This window comes from Globicephala melas, chromosome 6 (assembly GCF_963455315.2).
Source record: "Globicephala melas chromosome 6, mGloMel1.2, whole genome shotgun sequence".
NCBI lineage: Eukaryota > Metazoa > Chordata > Mammalia > Artiodactyla > Delphinidae > Globicephala > Globicephala melas.
The window spans coordinates 53,630,870-53,654,721 of NC_083319.1; the positions used below are offsets into that span (position 1 = coordinate 53,630,870).

The following is a 23,852-nucleotide window of genomic DNA, read 5'->3' on the forward strand; positions in this document are numbered from 1 at the left end:
TTTAAAGGCAGAATTATACCAATCAAGGAAATGAGGATAATTTCTGTTAAGCTTCTATAATTAATATGGATCATTACTTTTTCCCTCAAAGTACTTAAGAACCATGGGAGCAAATGCACAGCTGCTTATTTTCTTCTCTTTCCTCTCCCTCTCCCACAACAAGATCATTAAATGAGGAATCAAAGAGGCTGACAGGTACCAAAACTTTTATAAACTTAAGCCTAACATAAATAGTGTGTTTACTTGCTTGACACACGCCTCCCCATATGAGACAACCCAAGGTTTTCAAACTTTAAGAAGACTCCAGTAGAGAAGAAACAAAAGGCTCAAAGGGGAGCCAGTTTCTGTGAAGCCTTGAGGCACAACTTTGCAAAGATAATATTGTTGTGCGCAAGAGGGCAAAACCCCAACCCCAAGGAGACCGAAAAAGTCTAAGGAGAGGCAAGTCAAGCCCTGACTGACGCTTACCTTGGGCGTGCCGTGCCACAGGCAGTGCATGGCCACCCTGGCACCATCGTGTGTGTGCGCCAGGTATACCACTGCTTCTCGGATGGCTTCAATCACTTCCTGGGGAATAAATGCAGTTCAGGGCTTTGGTTTACTCTTTCTACTTTCTCACAATCTGTCTACTAAGGAGCAGTTATGCACAGAGGATGAAAGGCAGAAAGTATAGGTAGCAAACAATTTAACAACCGCTTCCTGGAAACATTCTTTTCCATCAAGAGCAGTAAGTACTGCTGGCAGGAAATTTCTATTAAAATCCCTGAGTTTTACCAATGTCTGTTCAAAAAAGTACGTATACGGTTGACCCCGAGTGCGATTTGAACCAGGCGGGTCCACTTACACGCGGATTTTTTTCAGTAAATATGTACTATAGCACTACACCATCTGAAGGTGGGTAAATCTGCAATCAAAACTGCTGATGGGGAGGGCTGATTATAGGCGGATTGTCCACTGAGGGGGACGGGAGTGTCGGCACCCCACCCCCCGTGTTGTTGTAGGGTCAACTGTATACGTATAGTATATTCTAAAGGACTTCTCAAGAAAAAAAAAATCTAAGAGTTGGCTGTGGGAAGAAGGGAGTTTTTAATAAAAAAGCCAGATAAAATAAATAAAATGTTCTTCCCTAAAAGAGTCATGTATATAACAAGCAGAAAACCAAAACACTAATTTTGTCTGAAAAAGTTTTTCTTTTTTAACTTATCACTGGATTACCTCTGGAAATCATATTAATAATTCACCGTAAAGACACTTAAATAACATTTCTCTAAGAAATATTTACCCCTACATTAACATTTAGACTAGGTCTTCACTAGGCCTTTACTCAATGACCTTTAAGTAAAAACCCAATCACTAGTTTATTACAAGGTAATTTTAGCTTATTTTTAATCTTTATTCCTTATTTTCAATGTATATAATTTCATAATTATATTTGGAAGTCTAGCATATAGGACATAAGTGAGTTCTGCCAGCTAACAGCTGCGGGGCCAGTTTAGTCCATTCCCAATTTTAAAATTTATATTAAATAAATACAAAGTCTCCTGCCAGGAAGGAGAAAAGTGGCCTATTTTGATCAATAAGGAACAGCGATTTCACCCTTAACTATCTCACAATCTTTTTCCAGGATAAATCTCAAGAACACAGCTTTCAGCTTACATACCTGAACTCATGAATCTCTTCAAAGCTATCCAGTTGGGGAGTTAAACATATATTCCAATTATGCTTCTTTTACCTCCAGAAGTTTTTTTTTTAAAAGTCTCTCTATTGAAAATGCCCCCAGGGCCACAAAGACCTGTTTGATTATTTTATATTCACACTAAGTTCCCAATGATTTTTTGCTATTACTAAAACATATTCAACATTAAAAAGATAAAGACTTTCTACTATGGAATATATTCAAATGATTATTTTCTCAGTTCTGAAAATAAAGTCCTGCCTCAGTAAATCCAGAACTGTGAGGTACTGTGCTGTGCCAGAACAAGAGAGAAATCCCCTAAAGAGAATCAGCAGCTGCTGTGGTCACTGAACCACGTGCTTAGGTAGGCGGCTACTCTTGGAAAACTATTCTGCATGTCAATTTTGAGAGGGTCAAAATTCCTATGAATGTTTGATCTGGCATATTTGTTAAAAAGACGTGAGTCTCGTTACTTGCTTATCGCTTATTATTAGAATGAGAACAAATGGATGATGAGTTTACAGTATGATGAGGCAAGCAAAATTCAGGGGACTAAATGAATTCTCATCTATATTCCCATCACTGACTTGAAGGGCAGTACAATGTACCTTCACTCTCATGTAAGGTCCAGTTTTTCACGGTTCACTTAGTGTCCTCCCGTAACCTTTTAACACCAATATAATTTTTTGTTTTTGTATCAATACAGGTGAATTTTGAACTCCCTGAATGCTGAATATTCCTCCATGTTAGTTAATTTTCTGATTAGGTTAAGCTAGAGGATGCTCTCTGGATTATAATTAAAATATAAAAATTCAATGAAACTGATAAAATTATGGTCAATTCTACTGTCTTTCTGGCAAAAATCTAAATGGAATTAGTAGACTTCTTCAAAGGGAGTTTAGCACATTATCTTTTCTAAATAAGGAAACAATTCTTTAAAATTTTCAAAAGCCAATATACATCAAAGCAGTATTCCACATTTTTTACACAGTTCTACATGTTTCAGTTTAAAACCTAAAACCGAGAACTTACTGATCTCAGCTTTGGGGGTGCATAGGTAAAAAAGTCCAAGAATACTTTATGTACCAGTGAGTGCTTAATCACAGCTTCTCTGAAAACAGAAAAAAAGAAGAAAAAAAAGTCAGAAATGGTACCACAATAATACAGAGATAGGTAACCTCGGTCGCCCTAAAATAATCAAAACAAGTCAAATGGTTTTAGCAAATGTCATTTGTCATAAAATAAATCATATCTTTAGCAATACTAAGACTAAAAAAAAAAAACTTTTAGACCTATTAAAATATATATAGGTCTTGGCTGCCATCTACAACCAAGACCAGAGTACAAGTTTCTAGTATCTAATCAGCAAATTTGAAATTATCATTCAAAATACACTCGACTTTCTTAAATAAGGACATCTATATTCTTTTACACAACAATGGACAGGTGATTAGAAATCCACATGTAGACTATTTTTTAATGGCTATTTTCTTTCTGTCAAGTCTCCTTTATAATGCGTCAGTTTCACAAAATCATTTTAGCAGTTAAATCCTAAATAGATCAAAAGAGTATCAGCAATTGCAACAATACCTAATTGATCCAAGCCTCCTAGTGTGACACTTGGTGAATTCAGGTGTACAGTGGAGGCTAACGATCAGGCACCAAAGACTTCAAGTTCACACGGAGTGTCCATGGAGACGGCAAAAACATGTTGTTTTTAACAGCAAAGCACTGTTCTGAGCACTTTGGAAATATTAGCCCATTTAATCTTCATAAAACTCTATGAAATATATACTATTATTATCGTAATTTTACAGATATGGAAACTGAGGCACAGAGAAGTTAAGTTGCCCAAGGTCACAGGTAGTAACTGAGAGAGGCACCAGGATTCACACCCAGGAAGTCTGGTCCCAGACGTAATGCCCTAACCACTCCACTGTGGTACAAATTCCACGAAGGCCAAATGCATGGGCTTTTAGGTCTCACAATCCAATTTAAATAACAGACTATAACTGGGAAACTATCCACCTTTTCTCTGCAAAGGCTATGTAAAACTTTCCTCCTTCAAATGCCATTTGTTAAGAAAAAAAAAAAACCAGCTTCCTTACTTCTGGGCCATTGGAGTTAGAATCTGTTTCATTTCATCCATGATAAGCTCTAGTTTTTCTGGTTGTACCTCTAATACTTTGTCCAGAGTTGGGTGATCTGCTGACTGCAACAGAAGAAAAATTAAACCCTTCTAAATTTAATCAAGTTTCTTCAACTTCGGAACAAAGAAAATCAATTATTGTCATTTTACATAAACTTAAATTTTTAGATTTGCCATATTTACATAACAAAAGCCCCGCTGTAGATACACTCACAGGGTAATTTTTGATCATCTAATTCTCATTCTATACACCCACCATCGTACTTCCAGAGCCAAGCTAAATAACCAACCAGCCAGTTCATACTTGCCAAGCACCTAGCATGTGCCTAATCATAAGATCAAGTAGTCAGTTAACAAATTCTTGCCACCAGGTTTCGTAATTAGCTGGATATTCCTATAGTGACTGTGACAAAGGAAACAAAGCACTAAGTTCAACCCAGGGGCTGAAACTGACTAGCAGAAGAAACTCAGGAATCAATCCATCTCCCTTGAGATAAATATGTGTATTTGTATCCTAAAGTCTGAAACTGACCCTTTAACTGTCCTAGTCCCATTACTAGCCTTGTACTAAATCCAAGGTTGGGTCTCTCTACTCTGCTTCCTCTCTGCATATGACCCGGGGAAGGGTAATCCACAAACATGAGGAAACATGGGAGAAGGCAGCAACAGGGAGCTCGATGCCCTTCAACCAGAGCTGGTTAAGGGGTGTTTACAGAGCTTCACTGACTATTAAGAATCTTCTTCCTTGGTCTATCTGACTGTAGAAACAGAAGTACCAAAGCATTACACACAGTACTTGGGAAGGAGTAACAAAAGTAGTTTTAATTTATAGGGGATTTAAAGATTGTGCTCTAGGAGAATGAAATGTAAGTATGATCACTTGCTTATTACACCAGAGACAAAATAATCCAAGAGGATAAAGGCTATGAGGTAGTCTCTTAAAGGAACAACCAAAGTAAAAATACATTCTGAAAACAGGGCATTGGAAGGTAAGGAACAGCACACAGAGAAAGTAAAATCTCTAGGAAAAATGTCTTGAAATGTCACCTTGTAAAGCTGAAATGTGTTCCCATAGAGCTCTTCTGTCAGCATGTTCCTCTGCTCCAAGATGGCTTTATCATTGTAGGCGTACTCCACGATGGCGGACGCTTCCGCGTGCCGCAGCATCTTCCTCACGTGACCTTTAAAGCTTCTCATTATCTCTGCAATCTGTGCTTTACTCCTAAACCCAGCGTGACCATGGGAAAAGAGAAGTGACAGAAGGAGAAAGATGGGTGGCAACAAAACATAACACACTTCTTCCGAGACCAGCTCGTCATTGTGTGTGGAGGTGGCTAACACAGAGAAACGCTACGAGAAGGAAAATCAAATTGCCTTGTATTTCTACCTTGTATTTCTTTCTTTTCTTTTTCTGTTTTTTTTCTTTTTTTGGCCGCGCTGCACGGCTTGCAGGATCTTAGTTCCCCAGCCAGGGATGGAACCTGGGCCCTCAGCAATGAAACTGCAGAGTCCTAACCACTGGACCGCCAGGGAATTCCCTCTACCTTGCATTTCTAAGTGACTCGGGGGCCAGCCTGCCTAGGTTTGAAAAGACCTAGGGTCTTACCAGCTGAAAGACCCCGGGCAAGGTACTTCACCACTCTGTGCCTCAGCTTCTCTAGTCATAGAATAGAAAGAATAAGGTTGATGTGAGGATAAATGAGTTAGGATGCACTGAAAACTGTAACCAGCACATAGTAAGTGCTCAATAAATGTCAGTTCCCATTAGTAAATTGTTCAGCTTAAAAGAAGCGGGGTAGAAGGAGAAAAGGAGACGGTAAAAGTCAAACATGCAGGATAATATGAATAAAACATATGCCAGGATTCTCTTTTTTTTTTTTTTTGTGGTACGCGGGCCTCCCACTGTTGTGGCCTCTCCCGTTGTGGAGCACAGGCTCCGGACGCGCAGGCTCAGTGGCCATGGCTCACGGGCCCAGCCGTTCCGCGGCATGTGGGACCCTCCCGGACCGGGGCACGAACCCGTGTCCCCTGCATCGGCAGGCGAACTCTCAACCACTGCGCCACCAGGGAAGCCCCAGGATTCTCTTTTAAAACAGGGCTGAATCACAAATATTTCTATTCTATCCTAAAATAATCAAGCGGCCAGTAATTCTAGTCAGGAACACAGTTTTTGAAAATTTGTCAGCTGTACTTTTTGTTGTTGGTTAGCATATTTTGGCCCATTATTATACTTGAGACAGGAAGACAAGTATCAATTCCACCTAGTTTAGGAAATCCTCCCATCTCGACATTTCCTAACCCACTAACCCTGCTTCTGAGCCTACTCACCTGCCCCTCCCATCACTCCATCTTCCAAATAACTGGTGACTAATTTAAAGTTCATTATAACCATTTCTCTTCTTCCAGGGCTTCAAGATATACTCGTAAGAACAATGAAGACAATACCATCATTGTACATTAATTTTAATAACATTAATTTTTTAAGACCATACTCATTGCAAACATCACAAGCATCTGCTTAAGCCTCCTATTATGCAACTTTTAAGCAACATTTATTTGCACACAATAGGTATCCACACCTTTAAAAAACTAATAAAAACTATTTTATAAATAGAACAACTCACCCATACATGAGAAACTTCTTAACAATATTTCTGGAATATTTAGCTTTACTTAATTCAACCAAATCACCTGAAAAACAAAATACATTACATTAATGATAACCTCATTCCAGTCCTCCAGAAACAAGGGAAGAACTAACTGCACAATCTTGGGAACACAAACGAATAACTCCCTATTTGTCCCAGGCAAAAAATACAAATAAACAGCAAAGGTCCTGCAGAGGACACACTGCTATCCCTCAACAGAATTCTTTTCCAGGACAGTGTTGGGTATTTCAAGAGAAAACAAGCGACTTCTTACAAACAATTACGAAATATATATAAGAAATACCTCGTAGTTCTTCAAAAGCCTGTTTCCTCTGCTCTTCGTTGCCATACTGAATGTAACACTGGATCACACGAGTTGAATCATGTGCAAACGCAATCTGCAGGAAAACAGGTGGGGCCTTTAGACAAATTCTCTCTGAAAATATATGTTTCTATCATATTATTTATGTTGTATTGCTGCCTCTTTTACAATTCCTTGTGAGGAAAAAAAAGTAGGGTCTTCATAGCTAATCAAACCTAGGTTACTTGGGAGTAGAAATTCTTGTTTAATTGTTCAGAATGGCATTCTTTGGTTTTGCTGGCTACGGTACAGCATCGAGACAGGAATGCATTTAAGTATTCTGCAAGATTCTATCATTATAATTCAAACCAAACCTGTCTAATGATTATACACACTTCATTTTTCATTTCTCTGATAGTTACTTTCCCTAAAAGAGGAATTTTTCAATGCAAAAATTCTATTATTCTATGATTTTTCTAAAAATATAAATGATCTAAGAATGTTTGGCTTTGGCAACCAAAGTATTACTACATAAGTAATTATACCTAATTATTATAATAATCTAGATACACATTGGCAATTACATTATGAGCTAATCACTCCATTTCTCACATTTTCATTATAATCCCTGAACATACATCCAGTTATATTCCTAGAATTTCAAATCTGATTCTCCAACCCAAGCCCCCTCACAACTATTGGATGGATTAGATCCTCACTGAAGGACTTGCTGATCAACTTTCTACAGCAATAACCGCAGATAGTCAGTCATGCATTATTATTTTTTATATGCTACAGTCTACTTTAATAGTGCTTATTACTCGTTGCTGAGTCTGTCTTTAAATTTTTAAATTCTAACAAGTCAGAAGGTGAAGGTATACCTTCATTAAAGTCATGGATTTCCGAAGAATTTCCTTAAGGGAGATTTGCATAGACATTTTTGATAAAACTTTAAAAATAATTTTTAAAAAGAAATAAGGCTGTTTTGTGCATATGTTGATTACCTACTATGTAACCAATATATGTGCTTAAGTATATTTTTCTCATTTAAGCTCAAAGCAACCTTAAAAGTGGGCTGTTGTTATTAGCACTTTATAGATTAAAGTAAGTTTATGAGAAGTTAAGGAACTTGCTATCCTTGGGACCCTGGGGATGAAACTCAAATTCTCTGAGCCCAGATGTATCAAACGTTTAATAGGGATGATGACTAAGTTAAAGGATACAAAGTATGCACTGGTTAGCATAATTCCTAGCACACAGTAAATAATCAATAGGCTGTTATTGTCTAAAGGCACACGTATGTTAAATAGCAGAGTGGGTATCTGAATACCAGACTAACCCCCAAGTCCATGGGCATGCAGTAATAACCTAAGGGTAATTGGGAAAGGATCTTGAGTGTAAAGTATTTATAAATTGAGTGTAACAGACTACTGCTAGAGACGAGGAGGAGTTCCGACTAAAAAGACCTTGCTGGCTTTAAGAAAGCAGCAGCTGGGAACTCACTATTTTAAGACAGTCCTTCAAACTGCAATATAGCGTCTGGTTAGACCCACGTACGTGGTTCGGCAAAGGCTGCCCCTCAAGGGTCTCCAAACATACTGAGTCTGTTGGCTTACAAGTGAATATCACTAAGTATTTATCCAAATACACAAGAATCAACAGAAGTTTACTATAAAACAGGATTAAACAGCAACAACAAAAATCAATTCAGAAGTCCCAAATCTATTATAAAGATCTTTGCATGATGCTTGTAAATGCAGGAAGAAAGTAATCATGTGTTTGCATCACACATACAAAAGAGCCAGCAGTTTAGAACGTATAAAAGTGTAGAGTTCACAGCAAGACATTCTAACGAACACTGTTGAACTAATAAATTTCTCGAGATAACTTTAAGAGAACACTGATTTATTTTAAGTAAATTATTTTAAAATGAACAGCCAAATACTTGATAGCCTTTTTATAATTTCCCGGCAGTAAGGTCTCCCACTATTAAATTTTTTAATCAGTATTATAAAAGGTATTTGAAATTTGAGGCCAAATACATTAAAAACAGAAACAATTTCACCTGCCACAATGGTCAACTACCCTTTACTGCAAGTCAATTTCAATTGTTAAAATTGCAACTGAGTATGCCCTACTTACAGTTTTAATTTTCCCTTGAATCAACTTCTGCAAATCATTCATCAACTTCACTCTTTTTTCTTTGTCACAATCTTTTCTATAAAAGAGGCAGGAAACATAGCCTAAGTAAAGACATTATTTTAAACACACAAAAATAAAAACCAAACCAGTGTATGTTCACCCAGTTCAGTATGATTTTCTCTTCGGAGAGAGCAAACTGGACATTAAAATTACTATTCCAGAGCAGCCAGAGAAAAGTAATTTTCTCAAAGGCAGAAACTCATCTCACAAGGTATAATTTTACGCATCAATCTAAATCTTAACAGCCAGAACTTCAAAAGTAAAGAAAATAATAAAACAAGTCCAAGACACCAAGTACTCAAGTATTTTAAAACCTAGCCGAAAAGAATTGTCCTTCATTTTCTCAGAAATTTCTCAGGAAGGATGTCAAATCCATTTTAACTCTCATTCATTTTCATAAGCAGATCTGACACCATCCGAATGATTCCACACATTTCTGCAACAGGCAGACAGACATCCAAACACTGATGCCTCTACTGGAGTATTATGAGTACTCCCTAAACAACCCAAGCGCTATGTCATTTATCTTAGGACATTTCACTATTTACTAGGTACACTGTTACTCCTCCATCATCTCAAAGGGCCTAATAAAGATGCCATTAAGTAGCATTACCTTCTTAAGATCTCCCAGATCTGCTTTGTCCGAACAACAATGTCGTAGTTGGTTTTATCACTGAGTTGCCTGCTCTGCTTCAGTTCTTTTTTCTTTTTTTTGAACTCATCCCATTTGGGTTTCTTGACTGCTGTGTCTAGTCATTACAGAAATTATTTTCAATTACATTTAACATTCTCAGTGCCATACACAAGGACAAATTAGGCACCTATGGCAATCACTAATCAAGATCAATACTCACTGAGGAAACTAGAAGGAGGAAAACATCATTCCCTACCAACTTATACTTTATTTCATTTTCTGAGCAGTTTACACATTTTACATTTGGTTGACACCAACTGTTCATTTATTCAACAGCTATTTATTTAATCTTAACAGGATACCTATTAAGAAAACAAAAGGAAACTAAACAGATTATAAAAGCAATTTAAAAAGTTTAAGCATCTTTCTCAATTGTAAAATAAAATTTTACTATAGAACATTAAGATCATTGGACTTTAGGTATAATCAGTTCTCAATGAAAACAAAAATTAGTCCAAACTAACATAGGAAAAACCATATTCAAAAATTCACTCTTCTGAGTGCTGTTATGTATTAAGTGATTTAATTCTTACAACAACCCTACGAGGTAGGTACTATTATTATCCCCTTCATGTCAGGGAAACAAAGGCACCGAGCAGGTAAGTTCCTTGTCCAAGGTCACGTTAACTCCTAAGTGGCAGAGTCAGGATTCAAACCCAGACGTGGCTCTAAAACTTTATTCTCTGCTGTCTCTTACTCATGACAATGCACAATCAAAATTCCTCAGTTCTCTACAATTAGGGTCATGCTATAAAAGTCGAGTATCTTTCTATTGGTTATTGTTGGTCTTCACAATCTAAATAACTTATTAATTGAATGAAAAAACCCAAAGAGGCCAAACAAAAAAAAACTTAATAAAATGGGTATTATTTACATGAGTACCCTGCAAAGAACCCTTAGGAGAATAAGTTATTTCTAGATATCTCCCCTTCTCTGATTAGAAGTACACTCAAAAACCAAAATTCTCCCATAATCTCAAAACCTAGGGATTAATTGTTTCCTTCTTGTCTTTTCCCCTACACGTTTTATATGAATTTCCTTATGTCTTTACTTAAACATTATTATACTGTAAGTATTCTTCCATGAAACTAAATATTCCTCAAGAATATAATTTTTAATGGCGTTCAATATACTACAGTGTATTTAGTTACTCCCCTTTCTGCTCACTTGCTTATTCCCAGCCTGGTAACAGAGGATTACAGGCAACAGAAGGCATATTTACCATTAATATTAGGGCATCATGTACTATGCAGCAGAGGGTAATAACCAATCCAGAGTTCATTTAATTCTACAAATATTTGGGCACCCTTGACATATGCCATGCTGGGTTGCAGCAGATACAACCAATTCTGGGGATGTCTAGTATCCAATCCCCCTCAGTTGCTGGTATAAAACTGAGAAAATAAAATCAAAGTTCCATTTTGAGATGCTGGGAACTTATCTCCTATAGCAAAAGGAACCAGGGCTCCACTATAATAAGACGAGGATGTGTGTGCACTTAAAATGCAGGTGTCAAGAATTCCAGTGTGGAAAGGAAGATTTAGGACCTAATAGAGAAGCTAGGAAAGAGTAGGTAGGAAAGAGAAGCTGGAAGAGAAGGGGAAAAGAGAAAAAATGGAAGCTAGAGCATGAAAGAATCCTCCAGGCCTAATGAGAAATAATGAAAATCTCCCTCCTTTCCTCTCTCCCTACACCCCTGTCTTGGAGCAGCCCTAGGCAGAGGAGAGAACAGGGATCAGGTCTAAAGAACTGGAGTAAAAAGGCCCCATGGAGTGGTCTCAGTTGGCAGCAAAGGAGCAGTGTCAGGCTATGCCACGCTGGAGAAAAAGAGTATGAAAGACACCAGAGAAGTTCTCATGATGCTGCAGAGAAGGCATATGCATGACAGCACGCGTAACCTGGAAGCTGCTCGTTTGAGACCAGTGCAGGAGAGATGATGCACAGCAAGGGCAGGCTGTACAACAGACAGCAAAGCTCTGGGTTAGAGACAACCACTTAAACATCATGACGAAGAGATTAGTAGTTTGTTTCAACAAAGAGGAGCCCTGCCAACACTTCTAATCAGTTAGCAACCTAGCCTGTTCAACCAATTCAAGTCAAATCTGTCACATGTATACTATACCTTCTCTGGAACTGTTTACCGGGTCTGAGCCATCTGATGGGTTGATGATATTAGAGTGGCCTGAGCCCTGTGAGGGCAGGGTCTATATGTTTCTTGTTCACCAGGGCATCCTTAGCCAAGGTGGATGTTCAGCTGGGACACACTGGTTATTTAAGTATTAAATTTAAGTATTAAGTATTTGTTTGTTGAATGAATGAGTTCATTAATTTTAGCCTACAGAAAGGAATGTTTTATTGAGGTTCCAATGCATAAAGCCAATACAATTTAGCCTAATTCCACAGCTAGGGGAATTCAGCAAGGGCCTAGGAAGTAAGGAATTCTAGGTACCAGAGGACAATTTTGACCAGGGAAGATGCTTTCTGTTTTTTATTTAATCCCATCTACCTTCCCCCGCCCCCACCCCAAGTGTTGCCTGTCAAGGAACAAGAACAGAAGGTCTCTACCAGACTTCTAGAGTCCCTGTGCACGGTGGTTCAGGCAATAGCTCAGGCAAGGCAACGCTTCTGCAAAAACTCTGCTAAAGGAATCAGTGCTTACCATCATTTTTACTGTCTGGCTGGAATTTTCTCTTCCTGTTGAATTTATCTGCCTGCTGGAATTTGTTCTTTGGTATTTTATCCCCTTGCTGCTTATTCTTGAACTGCTTCACACCTTTTTTCCCAGGTTTTGTGGCCGTTTTCTCAAAGTTCTTAGTTGTGATTTTAGGTCCACCTTCCTTAACAACTTTTTTTGGGAATGTCTTTGAAGAACCAGAATCTAGTAACAATAATAAATAATTGTTAGTTCAATGATCCCGGGCCTAGATCTTTTATCCACTGGATTGTATTTGTTACAGAAAATTACACACTCTTTAGTGAAACATACTTTGTTTTATTCTCAAAAACGGAGCACAGGAGGACTTAAAAAATCAAAACAAAATTTAAAAACTTACTCTGATTATAAAATTATAATACAGGTTCATTATAGAAAACCTACGAAGTAGAGAAATACATAATAAAAACTACCCATAATTCGAGAGCTAACCACTACTGTCAGTTAGGTGTACTTCTGTTTTAAGCACGTATCACAAGATGAGATATTATTTTTATGTTTGTGTGTGTCTGTGTGTGTGTATTTAGGGCATCAATAACAATAATAGGAATCTAAGAATAAAATGAACATTTAAAATTTAGAAAGTATATCATATATAAACAAATTTAAAATGTTTATTTTTCAGAATTTCTACTTGCAAGAAAAAAAAAGATTGCTTAGGAAACTAGTCATTGACACAATTCCTGACTTTTCTATTTTGCAATACTGACACCTGATGGAACAATAAAGACATCACAATGAGAAATCCTGAAGATCTGGCTCACCAGTACACGTATTAATCAGCCACAATTTATCAAACGTTAAAATAAAATGTTGTGAATTAGCGTGACTGAAGTGAGGGAACAGCATCACTAGCCGACATATCTTTCAAAAGTACAGCATTCACCAATTATCCTGGCAATTTCTTAAAGGTCTAAGTTTCGCAGGGAACATGCAAACTCATATAGAGTAACACCTACTTTTTCCTACTACTTTAATCCTAACTCTAACCCGTGAATAGATTGGAATCTGCTACATGCCCCCTCATACCACCAACTGCTCCCTCCAAGGGCCAAAAAAACCACATGGGAAGCATGTTTTGAGTATCTTACCACTGTTTTTATGAAATCTGTTTTTTTCTTGTGATGGCTTTGTACCTTTTCCTGTGATTTTTTTTTTCCCTTTGACTTCCATTATAGCAACTCTGGAAAACAAAAAAAAAATCCAAAAAAGGATCACTGAATTGCTCTCATCCAATGAAAGTCATTAGTGGTCACTGCCACATTTACTCCTTGAGGTCACAGATGCAGGACAAATTAGCTGCATCCAGCACAGGCACCCATGAGTCCAGGAACTACACAATCATGACTTCTAAGATTGTAAGAGCGAAAATAAATACGATACCAATACAAAAACTAAGAACACACACACACCTTGGCTAGTGTGTGATGTTTTGGAGGCAACATTTCAGCAACAGTAATGGCTAAAAGTAAATCATTATTTACACTAAGCATGATAAAACTGTCAGTGTTTGTATTACTCACAACCTGGGAAGACTTTGTGATGAGAAAATGACAATATTACCACTTGATTTTTTGGTCTCTATCCTAAAAAGCGAGGAACAAACATTGCACTTATCATATATTCAAATTTAATGAAAGAAGATTATCTAAAAGTTCCTTATGTAACCCAAGGTAGCTGAAACAAAAACTAACTTCGAACGTTTAATCTGTTATTCTTTTAGAGGCAATCAAGTAATTTTCAAAGACCTCCGAAATAAGATTATTGAAATATTTAATATTTCATTTTAAAGAAATCTGCCTAACAGGCTACTTCTGGATAGAGACCCCACCGTGCACATGGCAAACAGATAACCCCTCAGCTGCCCAAGGCTCCTGAAAGCAGCCGAATGTATCAAGAGCAAAAGTTATTATGTTTTATTTGTCTATTTCTGTACCTTCCAAAGTTGCATATTCAACTCATTTCAAAATTTCTAAAGTTGACCCTCTCGAGCAGATGCTAGGGATCCCTAGACAATTCCAGATATTTCTAAACAAGAATTTTCCATTGAAGAACAACAAATTTCTCAAGATATTAATAGATATAAGAGAAACAAGGGGTTCTGGGGTGAAATGTATTTGGGAAACTCTTAAATGAAAATAATGAAGGAGGCATCTTTAAGGAAAGGCAGATTCTTTTGCTAATTTAAGCCATTAATCACCAAGCACAAGCTAAAGTATGCAGGATTTCCCAACCGTGGTTGAACCACTTTTTCCTGGAATATCTCAAGGGACCAGTAGGGTCTCAAAGAGCACTCTGGAAAATGAATGGCCTCTGAATTACTCCGTTTCCTTAGATCATTAATGACTGTAGGGTCACTGTCACTTGGCTATAGCCTTCATAACCACATCTGCATCCCTTAGCTCTTCTGTGCATGAACTTTTTATTTTAAGTTTAGTTTTAAAGAAGAGTTGGGAAAGACACAGAGGAAGGTCCAGTATGCCCCTCAGCCTCCCTTAATGTTAACATCTTACCATGATGCATTTACCCAAACTAAGAAATAACATTAATATGATGCTATTAAATTTGGATTTCGCCAGTTTTTCCACTGACGTTGTTTTTCAATTCCAGGATACCTTGCATTTAATCATCAAGTCTTCTTAGTTTCCACCAATCTGTGACAGCTTCTCCATCTCTACTTGTTTCTCATGACCAAGACACTTTTGGAGAGTACTGGTCAGGCACTGTGTAGAATATCCTACATTTGGGGTCTGTCTGACATTTTCCTATGATTCTACTGGCCTTATGGATTTGAGGGAAGAATACCATAGAGATGAAGTGCCCTTCTCATCCCATCACATTAGGAGGAGCATGATATCGACATGACTAGTGATATTAACCTTGATCACTGGTTAACATAGTGTTTGCAAGGTGTCTCTGCTGTAAAGTTACTATGTCTCCCTTTCTTTTTTTTTTTTTTTTTGCGGTACGCGGGCCTCTCACTGCTGTGGCCTCTCCCCTTGCGGAGCACAGGCTCCGGACGCGCAGGCTCAGCGGCCATGGCTCACGGGCCCAGCCGCTCCGCAGCACGTGGGATCATCCGGACCGGGGCACGAACCCGTGTCCCCTGCATCGGCAGGCGGACTCTCAACCACTGTGCCACCAGGGAAGCCCTATGTCTCCCTTTCCATACTCTGTTAGAAGCAAGTCACTAAAATTCAGCCCAAACTTAGGGAGAGGAGAATTAAGCTCCACTTTCTAGAGTGGGGAGTATTAAAGAATTTGAATCAATGCATTAAAATCCCCAAAGCAATTAATAAATATTTTGGATATGTTTTGAGATCATGCAAATATCCTGTATCCCTCACTGATTTTAGCACTCTCCAGTGGATCTTGCCTGCAGCAATTTCCGTGGTGTTTACATGATGATATTCTATTTCCCTTACTTTTACCTTCATTATTTTGTATTCTTCTGTAGGGAACATTCATTCCTTCTCCTCATTCATTTAATCATTTATTTACATTAGTATGGCCTCATAGTATTTTATTATTTGCGATATGGACTAACAGTATCTTTGTATTTTGTTGCTAAACAAAATGTACTTTGTTGCTTATAGTATTTTATTATTTGCATATGGGCTAATAGTATCTTTGTATTTTGTTGCTAAACAAAATGTATTTTGTTGCTTAGTATTTTGTTGCTAAAATTGTTCCAGCTTTGAAATCTCTAAGGTTGCTTCTGTGTCCTTTTCATATGGTCCATCCTTTTTTATTTATTTTTTCCTTAGCATGTCCTTAATTCCTGGCATTTGTTCCAAGTTTACCTTTTATTTTCCTTGCACAAGCCCTAAAACCAGTCATTTCTCCAAGGAACCCTAGAGAAACCCTCTTATTGAGATCTGAGTGCTAGGTGTGCTTGTCACTGGGGTGTCACTGCTTCTAGGTCTTTTCACCAGACAGGGCTAGGTAATGTATGTATGTATATTAGCCTATGTGTATACACAAACGTATTTCTGTACCTATTAAGTAAGTTCATACTAATGTCTCCAACTCTAATCATGTGCCACAGGGTTATAGTTGGTAAAAACAAATGTACCAACTATAATGTGGTGTTTATTTACAGTTCTTTTTGTCTTTTCCCTCACAATGAATTCCCTCACAATGAATCCCCATTCAAAACACTGCTTTCCAAAGTTACTTAGGTCAGCTCTTTTCCCTCCACTCCTTCAGTGAAGTCTTTTTATACATCTGTACTAGTTAGATGCATTTTGTTCCAGTCTGCAATCCATTTCCTGACATGTCAGTTGACTTTCTTTTCATCTGCCTATAGTCAAGTTCATTCTTTTTGGTGTACAGTGCTGATTTTGACAAACCCACAGTCATGTATCCTCCACCACAGCACCTTACAGAACTGTCCCACACTCCTAAAAGTCCCCTGTGGAGCCCCTTTGCAATCATCCTCTCCTGGCTCTCTTGGCAATGATTGATCTTTTTTCTACCCTCTAGCTTTGTGCCTTTTCAAAAATGTCCTATAAATGGAATTAGACAATATACAGCCTTTGGGGTCTTGCTTCTCTCACTTAGCAAAATGCATTTGCTTGGGGACCCTGTACCATCACATACAACCATCACACTCCAGTGTCTTGGAATTGTCTCCTCTTTTTCCCTTCCTTCTACTACCCCATTCAGACTCTATCTCTTGCTCATATTGTTTTCTGCCGTTAGACCCAGTCTGCTATGATCCACCGCCTGCTGCCCAATTAGTCTTCCACTATCACAGCCATTTCATGTCATTTTCCTGCTCTAACACCTTCAAAAGCTTCCCATTGCTTACAGGAAAAATTTCAAGCTCACTCTGGCATTCACGTCCATTCAAAACTTAGTCCTAACTTACCCACATCACAATACCACACTGAAGCCAACCTTACTCCCTCACTGTTCTTTTTCAGGAGCCAAACTTTAAAGCCATTCTCTATCAATATAAATCCTACCCATCCTTCAAATCCAGCCTAAATGACAATTTCTTATCATTCCTCCTCCAGATGCCTTCTTTCTCAAATGATTCTCCTTATTCCTATGGCACATTTTGATGACCTTCTTATAACAACGCTTTGGACTTGAAATGTATTGCATACCTACATACTATGTGCTACAGAACTAATGGGTTTTAAAAATATATACAAAAAAAAATCAAAGTGTGGTGTGATAGAGACAGGCAAGCAGAAAATTAAAACATGGCATAGTTAAGCATTATAACTGAAGTATATAAAAAGTGTTCAGAGAGCCACAGAGCTGAAAGAGCCCAATTCCGCCTCGTGAAGGAAAAGAGCAGAGATTTCCCAGACATAGAGGGACAGGTGACTGATCATGACTGATCTTGACTCCTCTCAGCAGGCTCAGCATTGCACTTTGAAAGTAATGACCATTCAATACCCAACTTCTAAATGCTGGCATTCCTCAAGTCTTCCCCTCTCTCTTCTCCCTAGGTGATCTCGTGCAATCCCATGGCTTTTTATGCTGGACTCCCAAATTATCTCTCCATTAGGAACATCTCCTTGGGCTCCAGGCTTCTGTATCTAACTGCCTACCTGAAACTTCCATTTAGGTGTCTAACAAACACCTTACACTTAATAGAACCGAAATAAAATTCTTTAACTATATGACCACTGCAAACCACCCCCGAACAATAACATCCTCATCTAATTTTCCCCACCCTATTCTTCCCCATTTCAGCAATGGCACAGCATCCACTCCACTGCTCAAGAAACCTAAGATTTACCTGTGAGACTTTACTGTTCCTTGTCTGCTACATTCAATTTTTCAATAATTCTTCTCGAATCTTTAAAAACACCTCTAACCCTTCAACTTCAATCTCCAGTACCACCACCCTAATTCAAACCATCATCAATAATTCAACTATATAATCAATAATAATTCAAATTATTATCCATTTTCCAAAAAGAACCAGGGCCTACTGTGTTTCTCCCTTGCTTATAAGCCTTCACTGTGTACTAATAATGCGAATATTTTTCCATTGTAGAGAAAAATCGAAACTCCCAGCATGACCTTCAAAGCCCCACAGAACCTCCTCTCACCCTACTCCTTTATCTTATATGGCTGAACTTCTAGCTCACGAACATCGGTCCCCCTTCCACCTCAGGGACTTAGCCCAAGTTACGGCCTCTGGGGAAAGTAGTTTTCCCTGGGCTTTCAGATTTCGGGGTTGCCTCTCGCCACGCTCTAGGTCTCGGCTTCAGGATCACGTCAGACTCCCCTATCTTGTATCTCGGCACCCAGGTCATTTCCTTCCCAGCGCTTACAACCTGCAACTGTACATTCAGGTTGCAAACTGGGCATCTAGCACTGACCGGGCGCAGAGCGGATGTCAAACATACGACAAAAAGGCTGACAGCGTGATAGGGAGAGGAGTTGTAAACCGCCCTTGTCGCCAGGCTCCCGTCAACCCCCAAACTCCCAGAACAGAAAAGGGCACAGAAGGTCGCCCAGCGGGTGACATGTGTGAACACCTCTACCCGATAGACCCTCCGACTTCAGCGCCGAGCAAGCCGCAATTCCCTCCCGGGATCGGCCTCCCCACTCACCGCACACGTGTGACCCAGCTCCGCCGCCACGGCTTCCGCTTCCTCGCTTTGCCCCGCCCCCTAGTCGCCTTTTCCTTTCTTCCTCGGCCGAGTTCGGTTAAGGGGTGGGGATTAGCCGGAAAAACGGAAATTCGGCATTTCTATTGGTCCACTTCTATTCTCCCTTCGTCCAGAAGCGCGAGGGCTGCGTCACAGGCGGGGTTTGGCCCTTGAAAGGATCCGTGGGGCGAGGATGTGATAGCGGCTCCTGAAAGTGACGTCATTAACCCTGTCGCTTCCCGGCCGGGGGAGCCGGCGGCGTCCCACGAGGGTTGACCAGTTGTGGAAGCGGAAGCTTGGTTGGCTCGGCTAATTTGTAGCTGGAACTGAGGCTAAACTAGTTAACGCTTTGAGAGTGCGTTCATTTGCATCCTCCCTGGCAGTCCAGCGGGGGACGTTAAAGGGAAATCTCGGGAGTCGGCTAGAATTGCGATCTCGGTTTTTTTCCGCTTCTTAGCTGTATGCCTTTGGGCAAATGACTGAATTTCTCTGAGCCTTGGTTATCTGATTAATAAAATAGAGATGGCTAAGTCACACAGGGAAAGCGCCTAGCACACTGAATGATCAGGACAAGCGCTCAATAAACGTTTGCCGTTTTAAACGTCTGCGCGTTCCTCCAGACAGCAGTTACCCCACTTAACATTTCAGGAAATGAAACTAGGATGTTGTCCCCATTTTACAGATGAAGAAACACCACAAACCTGGTCTGGTCAAACAACAGAATTTATTCTCTAACAGTTCTGGAGGTTGGAAGTCAGAAATCATGCTGGTAGCGAGGTTGTGCACTTTCTGAAGGATCTAGGGGGAGCATTCTTTGCCCCTTTCAGCTTCTGGTGGTTCCAGGCGTTACTTGGCTTGGGCTGCGTGACTTCAACCTCTGCCTCTGTCTTCAGACGGCTTTCTCTTCTATGTCTTCTCCTCTTCTACGTTTTATAAAGACTTGTCATTGGATTTAGGGCCCATCAGGGTAATCAAGGATGATCTCATTTGGAGGTCCTTACTTAATTACATCTGCAAAGATCCTTTTCCCGAATAAGGTCACTTTCATAGCTTCTGCAGGTTGGTACACTGACATATCTTTTGGAGGGCCACTCGGAAAGTTGAGGAATGGGACTTGATCTCAGGGGTGTCAAGCATCAGATTTTACTGTCTTCTAAATCACATTGCTTCCCGCCTCTTAAGGCACTGGCTTGAGACTGATGATTCACTAGACTAGGCTTCTTGAGGGCGGGGGCCATCATTACTTCCCAGACACCTATCCCACTCTTCAGCACACAGACCGTTGATAAGTACTTATTGTCTGCCTTAAGTATTATGTTTGGATAAGCTCATTTAAGTCTCATAAGAACAGTTAAGTACATCTTTCCTCATGTTATGGACAAAGGGGAAACATTCAGTATTTCTGATCCAGTGAGTCTGACTCCAAACTCAATGTGACTGACTCTGGATGGCTTTCTCTAATTCATTAGTTCTCCAGTGAAAGCTCAAAAGGAGAGAATACAGAACAGGAATGGCAGGAGGTCCATCAACAGCACCTATTAGGCAAATAGTATGGTATGTGCTAGCTAATAATAATAATAACAAAATCTTAACATATACACCCTACCTGGAAGAGATTCATTTGTATTTTCAACACCACAGTCTGCAGCACCCCATATCCTCTAAGACACATCCATGTAGCTGTCTTAAACATATACATCAAACTCTAATATTCTTCTGCCTTCTCACCAGGGAGGAAAAAAAGTTGTCACATACCTAAGTCCTAGATTATTATTTATGGTGTTATTTATCAAATCTGTGCTGTCAAAAAGTTGACAGGAAAGATTGACTTGAGTGTTTTATTTGTTTGGAGTGAGTTGGAAGTATCTTGCGGTTTTGCAGACCATCACCACCAACAACAAAATTTTCTATAATTTTACAGTTGACCAAGTTAAGCCCGTTAATTCTTCAAATATTTAATGACCTAAATGTTGAATGTTATATGTATTCCTAGAAGCATAAAATGCTCTTCCTAAATGATATGGCATGCAATTTAATCAGGACAGCTAGACCTGTACACATGCAAGAGGTTTATAGCAACACAATTAAGAGCACTGGCATTGGAATCAAAAGAACCTGGCTTAAAATCCAAGGAATATATGACCTCTGCTGGGCTATGCTGAGGACAAGATAACTAATTTGTATGGGCCTCAGTTTCTTCATATGTAAAATGGGAATAACAGCACTTATCTTTTGGGGTTGCTGTGTGACTCAAAAGCTGATAAAGTTATCAGCTAATAGTAAATGTTTAGTGATTTGTAGCTTAGAGGGGGAGAGAGAGAGGGCGAGCACATGCCAAGGTGTATCCATTCGAAATTATTTTGGTTGCGAGTAATGGAAAGTTCAGCTAATAGTGGCTTAATCAATAATTTCTTCCCCCAACAAAAATTCTGAAGGCAATTGGTTGCTGTAGTTCAGTGGCTCAACAGTGTCATCACAGACCCAAGCTGATTTCATTTTTTCCTTTTTCGTTTGTACCTTTGGACCACCTTCACCCATTTCCCCTATGCTTGATCCCCACCCCCCGACAACCACCAATCTGTTCTCTGTTTTTATGAATTTGGGTTTTTTGAGATTCCACATATAAGTGAGATCACACAGTATTTGTTGTTCTGTCTTGATTTATTTCACTATTGTCTTCTGACTGCAAGATGTACTTCTCAGTTTCCGGATTTATATCAGAGTTCAGGGCTAGGAGAATGGAGAAAAGATGAAATCCACTTTCCCCCCCCCCCCAGTAGGGCGCTATCCTTTTATCTCAGAGGGAAAAGACCTGGCAGGGTTCCCCTTCTATTTAAGCACCTAGAACTCAGTCACATGGCCACCCCAAGGACTGGAAGACCATCAGACATAATGTTAACCAGCCATTTGGAGTTCATTCTTTTTCCAGTGCTCTAGTAAAATTAAAGGTAACTTGGCAAATATGCTTTCATCCAACAGTAGAGATTTAATTTGTAATTTAAACTGGTTTAAAACTTAAAATAACTGTAGTAAGCTTAAACTTAAAACAACTGTAGTATCCAAGGTAGTGGATCTCAATCTTGGCCACACATCACCTGTGGATTAAAAAGCAGCAACAACAACCGCAGTAATTCTGATTTAATTAGTCTGAAGTGGGACCTGGGCATTGAGAATTTGGAAAGTTCCCCCAGAACATGCTAAGGTGCAGCTAAAATTAAGAGTTGCTTATTTAGGGAATGGAGTTCAAGTTGGTGATTTGATTTGATTTGACTTTCCAGTTAACTGAGGATTAAACCCTGTTTAATCCTTTTGCAGTCACTAGAATTACAGAATTAAATGTATAGTGCACTTGTTTCTGTAAGTAGAATGTCTTGGACATAACTGTATCTCTCTTGTTGCTTGAGGTCTCCTGCAGTGATTTAACATCATTAGATATTGAAAATGGTTTAAATTTGAACTATACACTTCCAAATGTATTATGGAAAATATTCACTCTTTTTTTCAATTCATCATGATTCTGTACAATTTTTCTCTTTTTCACAAAATAAAGTGTTAGGTGTCAGCTCCCACACATCTCCCCTCCCTCCAAATCCGTTCTTTAGAGTCCTAACTAATAGATTTTTAACTAATTGGTATAGTTTCTCTGTTTCCCAAACGCATAAGCAGGGATAAAGGGCATGTTATTGATATTAAGCATAAGTGAGATTTTGGCAAAGATTGGGTTTTATTTTCAGGACCTATTAGAGTCATAAATCCATGGAAACGGAGCAGTTGCCAACACATTTTCATTTAGTAAAAAAGAACTGCTTCTGACTAGAGTGGATTATGTTTTTCAATACCATACATTTGCTAAAATGTGCACAAATATAGTCTAAACATTAATTGTGCATTTAGAATGTTCTAGTTACTGTCTAGTAAACATAAAATTGACCTTGTCCTAATTTTACTTTCTTTGGTGACACCCACAGGAGCCACAGAAAGAAAAATCAGACCATCAGAATGAAAGTGTATCTGACTATAGGTTAAAATACCACCTTTAATGAAAGATCATGTCAAAGATTAGTTAATATCACTTAAAGCCCACGAGTTATCACTTATACATGGAGCATTAACAATGCACTATGGTAAAACAAAACTCCTCAAGCAAAATGTACCAGCCCCAGGTTTTAGCGAGGATGAGAACAATGAACATGTTTTGGGTTTAAGTTTTTGTTAAATTTTTGTTTTCGGGCTTTATGAGAAGCATTTCCTTGGGAAACTAGTGACTGGTTTGGGTTTGTGATTTCCTTGATTTCTGAGCAATAAAGACTTGATAACCAAGCTTATTAATAAATTACTAATTTTCTAACTATTTCTGCCATTTTACTTTTAAAAACTATAGACAGGTTAACTCAGGGCTTACAATGATGTCTAGCTCTAGGTACCTACCCAACTTTCCTCTTACTTTTAGGACGGAGAAAAGATTAGCCAATTAACCCAAGCCCATCATGTCAGTTTGAATTCTCCAGGAAACAGACGCCAAGATAGAATTAGAAGGCCAAGACATTTACTGGGGGGAAAGCCTGTGAAAGACAAGGATAGAGGGGACAGGAGTAAGAGGGAAGCCTCAGACCATAATACTGATCTAATACTGATCTGACACCTGTGAAGGGAGGGACAAAGGGAGAAGGATGTGGTGAAAAAAAGATCTTTTAATTGAGCGTTCTGAGACTCTGGTAAGCATACCCTTGTAAGGCAAGGACTACTACAGAGGTCCACTTACAGATATACTGGGGGCTAAGGAGTACTGAGAGGCACCTAAGTGGATCACCTGGGCTCTACAGTGATCCCACACGTCCCCGCCTCCTCCT

At 39.0% G+C, this 23,852-nt stretch overlaps 1 protein-coding gene across 1 annotated transcript in view; it reads right to left on the minus strand.

The window, feature by feature from the left end:
* PUM3 (pumilio RNA binding family member 3) overlaps window positions 1–19,085 on the minus strand; it is a 41,476-nt gene extending 22,391 nt beyond the window's left edge. Inside the window, exons 1-11 of the mRNA XM_030877087.2 lie at window positions 18,964–19,085; window positions 13,474–13,565; window positions 12,329–12,547; window positions 9,589–9,724; window positions 8,916–8,991; window positions 6,777–6,870; window positions 6,449–6,515; window positions 4,872–5,046; window positions 3,784–3,887; window positions 2,708–2,786; window positions 469–567 (exon numbers count right to left, since the gene is read on the minus strand). Coding sequence (XP_030732947.2) covers window positions 469–567; window positions 2,708–2,786; window positions 3,784–3,887; window positions 4,872–5,046; window positions 6,449–6,515; window positions 6,777–6,870; window positions 8,916–8,991; window positions 9,589–9,724; window positions 12,329–12,547; window positions 13,474–13,555 — 1,131 coding nt within the window. The 5' untranslated portion in view covers window positions 13,556–13,565; window positions 18,964–19,085. The remainder of the gene's footprint in view (window positions 1–468; window positions 568–2,707; window positions 2,787–3,783; window positions 3,888–4,871; window positions 5,047–6,448; window positions 6,516–6,776; window positions 6,871–8,915; window positions 8,992–9,588; window positions 9,725–12,328; window positions 12,548–13,473; window positions 13,566–18,963) is intronic.
* Window positions 19,086–23,852: the final 4,767 nt, after the last annotated feature.